General features: G+C 39.7%; 1 protein-coding gene across 1 annotated transcript in view; it reads right to left on the reverse strand.

Moving 5' to 3' along the window:
- Positions 1–1153, reverse strand: part of SLC5A12 (solute carrier family 5 (sodium/monocarboxylate cotransporter), member 12) — a 15739-nt gene extending 14586 nt beyond the window's left edge. The window contains exon 1 of the mRNA XM_010004260.1: positions 797–1153. Within this exon, the coding sequence (XP_010002562.1) occupies positions 797–1153 (357 nt within the window). The remainder of the gene's footprint in view (positions 1–796) is intronic.
- Between the last annotated feature and the right edge of the window lie 10726 nt (positions 1154–11879).

An 11879-nucleotide genomic window follows, 5' to 3' on the forward strand; every position in this document is an offset into this window, starting at 1 on the left:
GCTGTTGAGCAAAGCCCCTCCTTGGGCTTGGGCTAGAGAACATGAGCAGCCTTTCTTTTACGAAGAAGCTCCTTGTGAACCAACCTGGCTTTTCTCATCCAACTCTTGCTTAATTGAGACTGCCCACAAACAGGAACAACCAAATGTGACTAAAAGGCTGCTCCCCAGTGCTCAATAGCTGCCTACAGGTGTGCAGATGACAAGAGCTGCACCCTGGGCTTCTAGCAATACCATCACAAGGACTACTGATTGCTTTTAATTTTTTAACTACTGAACTGTCATATAAAGAAAATCATGCGCTCCAGGAGGAAAGCCAGGCAAAAACTCTAGGTAATTCAGAGATTGTTAATTTCATTTCCTAGAGAACCCCTTGAATTCATTCTCCAGTCCTGACTTGGTTTTTTTAGAGACCTGCCATCTTCTTCCTCATTATCCCTTCCTCCCACCTCTGCTTTTTAGATATCAGATAGTCCATTTTTATAGAAAAATGGACCAAATTGTCAGATCTAGACCCATTTCAAATTGGACATCATTGAATTCTGTTCTGAAAGACCATCTTTAATACCTGAGTGGAGCAGTTACTTATCAGATCAAAAGCATTGGGATAGACTTTGAATATTTTCAAACTATAATTTGGTGCTGGAGTGTAAACCCTTATCCAATGTTTGGTATACATGCAGAACAGGAGCTCTGAGCCTTAATTTGTGTTTTCAACACATGCAATACAACCAGTTTGAATGTAGATTTTTCTCTTAAAAATCTATATGCATAATAGTGACTTTGAATTTTTACTTACCTCATAAGTGCTTGTAATACCAGATCTGTAAAATACAGGTAGAAAAAGTTCAGCAGTAAAAATGATGACAAGTGCATATGAAAGAAAGAACAGCACAAAGGATGCCCCATATCTGTAGACTTCGGAGGGTGTCCCCAGAACAGTGACTGCTGACATGAAACTTGATGTGAGAGAGAAAGCTATTGGTCCACATGTCATCTGTCTACCGCCCACCAAAAATTCCTTTGAAGTTTTCTTTTTCCTTTCTTTAACTGCAAAAAAGACTCCAATGCTAGCAGATATCAAAAATAGCCCTGCAAAAACAACATAGTCCCAAGCCACAAATTTTTTTACTTCTGGAGCTACAAAGTTTGACATAGCACCAGTTGGACAGTTCTCAGGTGGAGGATTCTGGTTGTCTAAAGCTGCTTCTCAGAAAGGATTGACTCAGATGACAGCAAAGTTGAAGCTTAACTGCAGATCATCAATGACAAATAACAAACAGAAAGTCTGTTTAGCTAGGAGACTGTGTTGTTTTTTTTTAATCCAGTTGACTTCTAAGGTGGAAAAAAACAGCGAAGACTGAGTTGGGAAGGTGCTGAACAGACTTATTCCCTGGTCCTGCTGATGCTTCTGTTGGGCAGGCTGGAGCTGGAACGTAGCTGTGAAATCTGTAGTACACTCCCTTTTTATCTGTGAGGTTTTAATTTAAGGTTAAACATTAGCCTGACACATTGACTTGATCTGACTCTTTTCTAACCTCTCAGCATTTTTAAAGAATAAAATGAGAGCAATAAAGAAATAAATAGAGAGAAACGAAGGAAAGCTCAGTGTACAGACCTATGACCCCACTGAGGAGCTGGTTTTCAGAGGAGAAATTCTCTCATATGGTTAAAAACTGAACTTCAACATCAGCCACAGGTCTCAGTGTTGTCCTTTGATGCTCTAAGCATGCTCCTTGGGGGACCCCCTGTAAGTAAAAGCTGCCTTAAAGTACTGGAGCCTTTAATGGTTAAAAGAAACTGTGAGGCTTCCCCACACCTGCTATAGCCCAGCCTTTGTGTGTTTGGGAGCTCAGGGCACCTCTAGATGAGCAGAAGTGTGATTTGTGCTACAATGAGGATGACTTTCAGTTAAGAACTAATTTTTCATTGACTGCTACTAACAGTAATTTGACTTAAAGCTGATAGGGGTTTGTGGAGCAGTGGTTTGTTTTATTTATCCACGAGCAAAGAGAAGCAGATTAGATAACAATAATACTTTTCTTAACTATGTCTTGGGCATCATTTGTTGACTTCAAGTAATTGGGTTTTCTTTGGCTTTTTTCTTTCTTTGAAAAAAAATATATTTGTTTTATCTCAATCTATGCCATGCCAATACATTTTCCAAAGAAGCAGGAAATGTCATCCAGAAGGATTAACCTGTCCAAAGAGATGGTGTATGTAGTTTTAGTCCTGAAGGAAGTGGAGAGGGTCCATTTTGGAGACAATCAAGAAAGAGATGCAGTAACCTTTGGCAGCCTTTAAATAGCAAAAGTCCTTTTCTTCACTTGTGTTCTGCCTGGGAATGAATCTCCGATTCTCCTTCTTAGGGCACCACTAAATTGAGATGTTCTTGCTGTATCAGATGTACCCTGAAGATCAGTGAGTGTCCAGATCTGAAGCCTTCAATGTTTCCCTCCATCTGCTCAAGAGAAAGACAAGTACATGTACAGCAACATTCATGACTTAGTGTGGAGTCAAAGAAAATCCAAGACAACCTATGGTTGGAGCTGACTTCTGTCTGCAAGTGCAGTACAGATTGTGCAGTTCTTTTGTGGATGATTTTTGGTGGGACCAGGTACAAATGGGGGCATGGAAAGGCCTATTACTGCTGCAGCATGTGAATTTAAAAATAAATAAATAAAGGTATTGCTTCATTTGCAGCTGAGGTACTCTCAGTTTAAAAAGCGTGATGTAGGCGTTTGTCAGGTACGATCCAGCTCTCTGTGGAATCTGGGGATATCGATTCGAGCCACATCAGTTGCCATAGCACTTGTTTGTGTGCTGTAACCTGTGGGTTGTGTGACAGAGGGACCAGATGAGAGCAATAAACCATTTTGTGTTACCGTGGGTCAAAGTGAGACAGTGTAGGTAATGCTCTGTAAATCCTCATCCAACCACCCCAAGGTAATTTATTTATCCAAGTATACTCCCATTGCTAGTTAATATTTCTCTTTTGTACAGAGCAAGTATCTTAAGGTGTGTCCACTCTCAAAAAATCAGTGACTTTCACTTGACAGGAATTCCTCTGATTTTGGAGTGTGGGGTTTTTTGCCTTTTTTTTGTTTTGTTTTGTTTTGTTTTTCTTCTCTGTCATTACAACTGTAAGCATGTGGATGTTTTCTGCAGGTTTTAGTTCATACGTACAGTCTGATTCCCAAAAGTGTATCAGTGGTAAAAGCCCTGCCAACAAGGAGGCTCTGGGATCAACCATCAACCCAGGCTGACAACAAGGTTGATGTCATGGGGCATGATTACAGCTTTTAGGGCTAACCAGGCAAATCCTGTGTGTGCTTCTACCTGCAAACCACAGCTGATTTCTAGCTTGGTCATGATGCCATCAAGTGGATTCACATGAAAAAAAAAAAAACCTGCAAAGAAGAAAACTAGAGGGTATGTCCTCTTAAACTTGAGCCACTGAACTGCACCATGTAAGAAAGACTGCAGCAGTCCTGCTCCCAACAGTGAGAGGGTGGAGAGCTCTTTGTGGGCCCTGGGGTAAGAATTACAAATAAAAAGTTTTTAAAATAATGATAATAATCTGGGTCAGAAGCTTTTTGTGCCAGTCATGTTACTAGTGGAAGTCCAAGTGGAAGATCCCTGGAACATTCAGTCAGGGAAAATAAGTGTAGTGTAATCTATTATTACTGGCCTGAACAGATATTTCAAATGGCCTGTTTGCCATTAGCAAACACTGCTAATTAGCAGCTGGGCTAACTGCTGTCACACACTGATGAATAAAGCTGTCTGTCCACTCACATGGGCTCAGTGCATAGTAATCTGGGTTAAGTTCCAGGAAGGTTTTTCAAACAGCAAAATTCCTATTGGCATAAATACTACCCTGCAGCATTTTGGTTTTTTTTTTTAAAAAGAAATTTTGAATGATTTTTCTAGCAGAGGAGTATTTTTGGATTGTAGTGCCCCGAAGCAGATCTCCATTGCAGGGACATTTCTTGGCCATTCAGCTCAGGTTGCCTGTGTCTCTTGCTTACAGGCATCCAGCTGGGTTAAGGCCAGTAGAGAGCATTATCCATCCCCTGGTGTCTTGTCTCTCAACTTTCTGTCAAATTTAGATGTCTACTTTCCTTTATTTTAACTGCGTTTTTCTCTTGTTTTTTTATTTCCCCCCCTTGTTGTCTTTAATAAGGCAGTGAAAATTTTGGCAACTTTTCTCAAGGGGCAGATCTGTAGATTTGATGCTGCTTTGGCAGGTGGATCCAAGGTCCATCAGGAGGGGTCTTGCACGTGGAGGTGAACCCCTTGCAGGGGACTATGCAGAACAACAAGACTGTTTCTTACCAAGGGCAGGGAATTGAGAACTGAGCTGTGCAGTGCTCCAGGCTTGAATTAGAGATATTATGGGTGTGAAGATCCTGATTTGGCAGCACAATTATCAAGAGAAGTATTCTCTGAGTCTACTGAGAACTAGTCAAAAGTTTATCTAAAAATATATTAGATTCTTGTGTCTAGACTGATAGTACTCAAGCATTCATTCAATTCTTGCATTGCAGGAAATTAATTGAGGCACAATTAGCTGCTCTTAATTATTTTTATTCAAAGTAGCTTTGCTTTAGAGACTCTGATAGAGCATAAGGAAGGTTCTCCAGCTATAATCTCAATGACTGAAGTGTGTCGTGAATAGTTCATGTTTGGATAGTTAAAATAATTATGGGATTTCCTTGTCTTCTAGGAAATCAACACCTTCCGAGCTTTAATGTGCTGAGTCCTTTTACCTTCTTTTCCTATTAGCCTGTGATGCCAGTTAATTATTAATGTAATGATAAGAACATGTCCAAACTCAGAAATCTGCCAGGTTTGGTGCTCACATGCCATCCACGTGAGATGGTGTCACGTTCTGTAACCATTGACAACATCCATTGGGTGTAAACCACTCACTTCAAGGTCACATTTGACCATCCTCAATGACTAGTTCTGAACTAGCTTTTCAAACATGGTCAGCACTACAACTATTCCAACATGATGCTTTATAGGTAGATTTTTAAAATGCCAAGGGATATGACTTGTAGCTGTTCTTCATAGACCTCAGGGATGCTTGGTACTGAAGCCGACTGATGAGGGGACTTCAAGGGTTTTGAGCAGAGAAAAGATGACTAGAGAAGAAAATACAGAATATGTGAAACTATTGGAAGTTTGTTAAGTGAAGAATGTTCAATGGGTTGTATTTTAGTGTTGTGTTTTAAGCTGGCAACATCTTTACCATGGGTTGGGGTTTCACTTGTTAGAGCACGTGAAAGAAGGTTTTTCATCGGTTACTCAGTTCTCTATTTGGAATTACATCCTGTCTCAAATAACTTATGTGCATTACCTGCTTTTATGCATTTCAGTGAGGTCTTTGAAGTATTTTAGTTGTTGATATGTTTATTTTGGGAGGTGGGGATAAATGATTATATCAAACAGCCTTGTGTGTGCAGGAAAAGTAATCATGTAGGACATGATTTCTTAGACTCTTCTGCAGTGGACTTTGGACTTCCATTAACCTAAATTGTTATAATTTGGTAATATTTTAGTAATATTTTAGTTTGCATGAGGTTTTTCCAGTAAAAAGTAATCTCCCTTTGGGGAGTGGGCAGGGAGGCTTTACTTAGTAGGATTCAATATACACCATCACGTTTGGGGGGTTATATTGGCTGAAATAAATTCCTGAAGAACTTTGCAATATTTTTTAATAAACTTAAATTTCTCTCCAGATCACAGTTGCTAAACTGATTTAGCATAGGTATTTTATAACTAATAATATATATCTCAAGTTTTGGTGTTCATATATATTAAGGTATTAAGGATTTGTTTAGAGAAGAGAGTTCTTATCGTGACAGGCAGCTAGTTTCTTTGTAGTTGATGCTATTAACTTTAAGATGAGCCTGATGAGCAAGGTGAAGACTCTCCCTCCCCCAAAATAGGAGACAAGTAACAGTTACATATTAAAATATGGTGTAATGCCTTCATTGTCAATATTGGATAATAATATACAAAATGCAGTGGCATTTCTGCAGTGGCATCAAAAACAATGATGAGCTCTAACTGTGGGTCTAGGGTTTGCCAGAAAAGCCCTGGAATATAACAACTTCTTATACCTGAATCTTTTCTGGCTTTGCTCAGAGATTTTGTTGACAAATAATTCTTCATGTTCTGTGAAAACATACCAGTTAAGGAGCCACTTGGGCAGTCATCACAAGTGCACCAGGATGTTCAGTGTGAACAGCTTCAGTGAAGTTTTCTTCACTGAAGAAGCCCTTCAGGGCTGAGAAAGTTTTAGTTCTTCTCGTCTGTTTTATCCCAGTCTTCCATGTAAAAATATCTGAAGCAAAACCTACCATGGAGATCCCAAATATAGGTCATAATACTCTTTAGGGAAGTGCCTATCAAGTATTCAGTTAATAATCAGCAGATGACAGCTTGGTTTTCAGCAACTACCCAACCAGGAGTCAGTTCTCTCAATGACTGAGGAATATCATTAGATGGGATGAAAGAGAAGGGTAATGAAGGGTGAAATTCATGTAGGCTGCTTGAGAACTGAAAGGATTGGAAGAAGCCTCAGCAAAATTTCTCTGTGCATCTGCTTTAAGGTAACACATAACATAAGGAATAGCAAAGTGAGGATATGCACCTGCATGGTCAAATGGTCTCTTTGGGATACCTCAAAAGGCCAGAATTAATAGGACCAGAATCCGGCAGAGGAAGTGGATTTGTGGCATAAAGCTGGTGAGATAGTCTGCTCTTTGAGAAGTACCTCCCACTTACTTGCTAGTACTAGGGAGAACCATGATGAAACTTTTCTGCAGACATCCAGGACCAAGCACTACCAGCAAAATATTAATTAACCACCAAGATACTGATGCACTGAAGTGACTTTCCCTTTGTCATAGAGAACTTAGTCACAAGAAATGCTGCTCTTTGCCCTGTCCAGCAGATAACAGGGAATCAATGAACATTTAGGGATTCCTTCCCATATGGCACCAGCCAGGTTCTATTTGCTATTGATAATGAACAAGAGGTTTGCTGTACCTTGATAAATAACTGACTTATTTTTCAGCTTCCTTCTCAGTATTTTTCCTGTAGAATCATAGAATCACTAAGGTTGGAAAAGATCTTTAAGATCATCAAGTCCAACCATTTACCTAGTACTGCCAAGTCCACCACCTAAGCCATGTCCCTAAGCACAACATCTACATCAAGGATGGTAACTACACGACCACTTCCCTAGACGTCCTGTTCTAACACCTGACAACCTTTGCAGTAAAGAAAATGTTTTTAATAGAATTGTTTTGATTGGGAAAGACCTTTTAAGATCATCAGGGATCAATACAGAGCTGTGAAAAAATCATAGAAACAGGCACTGCAGTATTAAGTCACCTTTAACTATATGGCTAAAAAGAAATATTAACTAGTCTACTGAGAACAAGTGCATTTCTGGAGCACAAAAAACACTGAAAACCAAAGGTATATCATTCAGAAGTCCCTGTTAAACTTACAGGTAGTTATCATTCCTTAACAGTGGACTTTGTCTTTTCTGAAGAGTCTTCTCTTTAATGATTACTCTTTCCTCCAAGAGATATGTTCATTTATCTATGCAAGGATCATTTCAATTCAGTAGTGCGGGAAACTGGCTGTATTGCTTATAGTTTCAACATAAATTATTCCTTGGGGACACAGAGTCCTCCCCGTGGGGTTGTGGTCATGTCAGAGCCTGAGGAGGAGGGTGAAGTCTCATCCCACCTGGTTGCTAATTTATTTTGCAGCTTGGGATGCAAAGTTTGCAGAGTCACTTGCTAACCCAGTTGCACACCTCCTGAGTGTGTCTGGGCCATACAGAGCTGTTAGGCTTAGTTAGGAGAGCAAGTTTCACTACCTGCTAATGGAGGGATGTAAAGCCTGACAGAATGATCAGCCATCTTGATCTCAGCATATTTCATCAAGATGCAGCATTCAAGGACTGAACAAAACAATGATTTTAAACTGAAAAAGGGTAGATTTAGATTAGATATTAGGTCGACAATCTTCTGTGAAGGTGGTGAGATACTTTCCAGGTTGCCCAGAGGGGCTGTGGATGTCCCATCCTTGGAAGTGTTCAAGGCCAGTTTGGATGGGACTTGCAGCAAGTGGACTAGTGGTCTAGTGGAAGATGTTGGAACTGGGATCTTTAAGGTCTCTTTCAACCCAAACCATTCCAGGATTCCATGAAAATAACAGCCTAAAAACCTCCTAGTTTGTTTTAAAAAAGGATAAGGTGCAGCAGAAGAAAGACACTTTATATGTTGATCAAAAAGCACTTCAGGAATTATGTAGCAGCTGGGAAGGAAAGAGGGAGCTGAGATCTCACTGAGGGTAATTTAAGGATAAAGGAGCACAGAGTGCACTTTAAACTGATGAAAAAATAATATGTGCTTCATATTCCTGTGCCACTAAAAGCTCTAGAAACCCCAATCATTTGTGTTGGTCTTCAGTTGTTAGTAAGTAGTAGAAATATTGCCTCAACCCTGAAAGAAGCATTTAGCAATGATTTCCCAGCAAGCTTGGGGGTAGGAAAATGGTGGGTACTTAACAGGATTACTGTTGATGGTCCATACAGAAGGCCTGTGCTCTTCTTGGGCAGCTTTAATAAGCATCCCTACTTAAAATAAAGCTGAGAAACCCTACATTTACCTGCATGTTACCCAGCTAAAGGGAAAGGGGAAAATCAGGCACTCCCTGAGGAATTAAGCTGTTTAACATAAAATTGGCCTGGTGCCTGTCTTCAGATTAGAGGTTTCATACACTCCAATGAACTTGTGTTAGAAAAAGTACCTTTTCTCACATCACAGAAACCTCCCATCAGTGGAGGACTATTTTTTAGTAGGACTTAGAGATTGATAGTCTTTAATAATTCTTTGTGAATATTCAGATATTGCTTATTATGATAGTACTACCCAAGTTATAAGCTTTTTTTTTTTTTTTCCTAGCTTAAAATAAATTAAAATAATCAAAGATAAAGAGCTGGTCATAGTTAAAATAATATAGCAATAAATTTAAGTAAATAAACGCCTACAACTATCCAATATGTTTCTCTCGAGAGATTCAGGTGGCAGACTTGGCCCAGTGGGGAATGAAGTGAGGAGGAAAAGGGCCAGGCCAGGGTTTTTCTGTAGTTCTTTGCCTTGATGGACTTTCTATCTGGCATCTGAGTGCCTACAGCTCTTACTGCTTTCCTAAAATATCTTAGTTAATTTAAATTCATGTACATGAGCCTTTGTATGGACCTCTCCTTGGGCTATCTTTAAGGCTGTAGAAGAAGACTTCTTGTCTTATCCTTTCCTGAATGGCTAAAAAAACAGCTGGGGGGAACTTCTGGAGGCCACTGAAAAATAATTATAGAATGTGATCATTAGGGTTTGGAGAAAATTAATTTGGCTTAATAGAAACTGGACGTTGACCCTAGAGAGCAGATAGCAGGGAGTTGGTGTGTGGTGTCGTGTCAGATGGTTGTTGTCAGAGCTGAGCGTGTGTGCTCTGCACCTCCTGTGAAGCAGGGTGTGTCATGTGCTGCCACAGTAATTGCTTTGAAATCAGGCAAAGGGACGTCAGAACAGAATGAAGAGCTGTAAAAAGTTTGTTTATTGGAAAAAATTGGAATTTGCTTATGTGATCAATTAGTCCTACATCTGTTCTCTCTTTGTTACAAATTGCTCCGGTTTTTTACGTGCTGTTGACTCCAGTGTAGCAGGAACATTTTGCTTTACTTGTTTTGGCCAACCAGAGACGTAACCTGGGGATAACTAAAGGAAACGTGCCCTGCTTATCTGGGGGCAGAAGGTGCACATGGGGGAAGCAGGTTGTGGTTTGGACACAGGCTGAAGAGAGCTCTTTTGAACAGGGACCAAAGGGGCTGCAGCTCACAGCAGTACCTGGCCACCTCTGCAGAATAAGTTAAGGAGATGTCTCAGGTTTCCCCCCAGATATTATGAACCACAGTGAAAGAAATAAAATATCAACAGCCTTTTTTATTTCCTTTAAAATTATTTAAATACGAGCTGCCTGCTCCAAAGTGAACACCTTCCTGATGCCCAGGAGAAGGGTTTGCTGTGCCCACAGCCTGTCAGCACTCACCCAACCCAGAGGTACAGGCACGTGGCATCAGCAGGGGTTTGATTTGGGATCCCCAAATCCCAGCAGTCAAGAGTTTGGGCTGGGATCACACACTATGTGAAAATTGTAATTTAAACTGAAGCCAGTTATAGCAAAAATTAGGGCTCCATTCTGCTGCTAAGTTCCCTGCTTGCTGCCTGCTGAAGCTTTTCTATTACAGGTAATGGAAAAAGGAGGTAAATTGTCTTGGCGCCCACATAGTAGCTTAAATCACTCTCTGCTTCATCATTTATTGGCAATCAGTTTGTTGAATGCTGTAAAATGTCCCAAATATCATATTGTGTGTGATTGTGTCTATATTATATTGTATAAAATGTGATTGCCTCATGCCCACCTCATTCTCCTTCCATTTCATGCAAAGCTTTGTGTGTGCATATTTTATATGTACAGAAAGTATGTTTGTATGTTTGTGAATTAGAGGGGTCACAGAGATTCTGTGTTGTTTCTTCTTCCATTCATCATATTGGTTTTGGTTTGGATTTTTGGGGGGGTTTGCTTGTATATAAAAATACTTCGGGGTGGTTCTCAGAGTGAGCTGCAGGGAGCTGAATGTCATTTTTATTCAGTCTAAGTCATCTGCTCATTTGAAAATTTGACTGAGTACACATGTTGAACAGTTTTAGAAAGCTAACCCCTGAAGTTATGCAGGGAAAAGAAAACTATTATGGCATTAGAATGTGGTCTACAAATGGTAGTGAATTATGCATTGAAATTAAGGACATTGGAAATAACTTCATCTCTCCTAACAACATATTCTAAATTCCCAACAGCTTTTCTACTATAGGGCTTCATATATAGCAAACATCTAGATCCAGAATTTATTGTTGAACCTGAGTTTATTTCCTAACATGACACATGGAATATTTTTTAAAACATCCTTTAAGTATAAAAACTTCCCCTTCATTTTATGTAAATGAAAACAGGACATGTCTCTGTTGCATCTGTGCTCTGTGGTGCTTTAATGGACAGAAAAATTAGAAGTGAAATAAACCTTGCCTGCCTGCTGCAGGCTTGAGAGTAGATCAATTACTTTGCTTCTATTTTATGTTTCTCTTGCATCTGTGAGAGGGTGACTGAAAAATTCATGGTAAATAACTTTCTGCTGGGAGTCTGATAACTTCACTGCTGAAGAATTTTGGACATGGAGATGACAGGAATTGGTTTTCAGCCTTTTGGTTTTTGCAGCTCATCTTGCTCTTGTCCCTCTTCTACATACTGCACCCAGCACAAAGTAGCAGTCCACAGAATTTCTGGATAATCTGTTTACTACTGTTGTTTGGGTTTTTCCCTGCTTGTTTCAGTCTGTTTGTTTTGGCTTGGGAATTTTTTTGCCTTTTCAATTAACATTCTTGTTATTTTAATTTCAGTGGTGTTTTGCCCTGTAACATCTGTGGAACAGTAACTCTGTTGGTTTCTATTTGGAGGAGTGAAGGGAAAAACAAAAGAGAGACAGTTGTCTCTTTTGGTTTTATTTTTTGAGTAGGTTTTGTCTGCGGGTGAAGACTTGGGAACATGACTTCCTATCCAGTGCCTGACTCCTGCCAACTGGCTGCGTGGCTCTGGATTAGTAATTCAGTCTTTTATCTTCCTTTTCCATAGGAAAATTAAAAAAAAATAATAATAATTAAATTAAATTAAATTAAAAAGACCAAATGCCTAACTTGAGGTGTAGGAAAAGGCATTACCAAACAACCTCTGAAAGG

The sequence above is a fragment of the Chaetura pelagica genome, unplaced genomic scaffold, assembly GCF_000747805.2.
Source record: "Chaetura pelagica isolate M959 unplaced genomic scaffold, ChaPel_1.0 scaffold119, whole genome shotgun sequence".
Lineage (NCBI taxonomy): Eukaryota > Metazoa > Chordata > Aves > Apodiformes > Apodidae > Chaetura > Chaetura pelagica.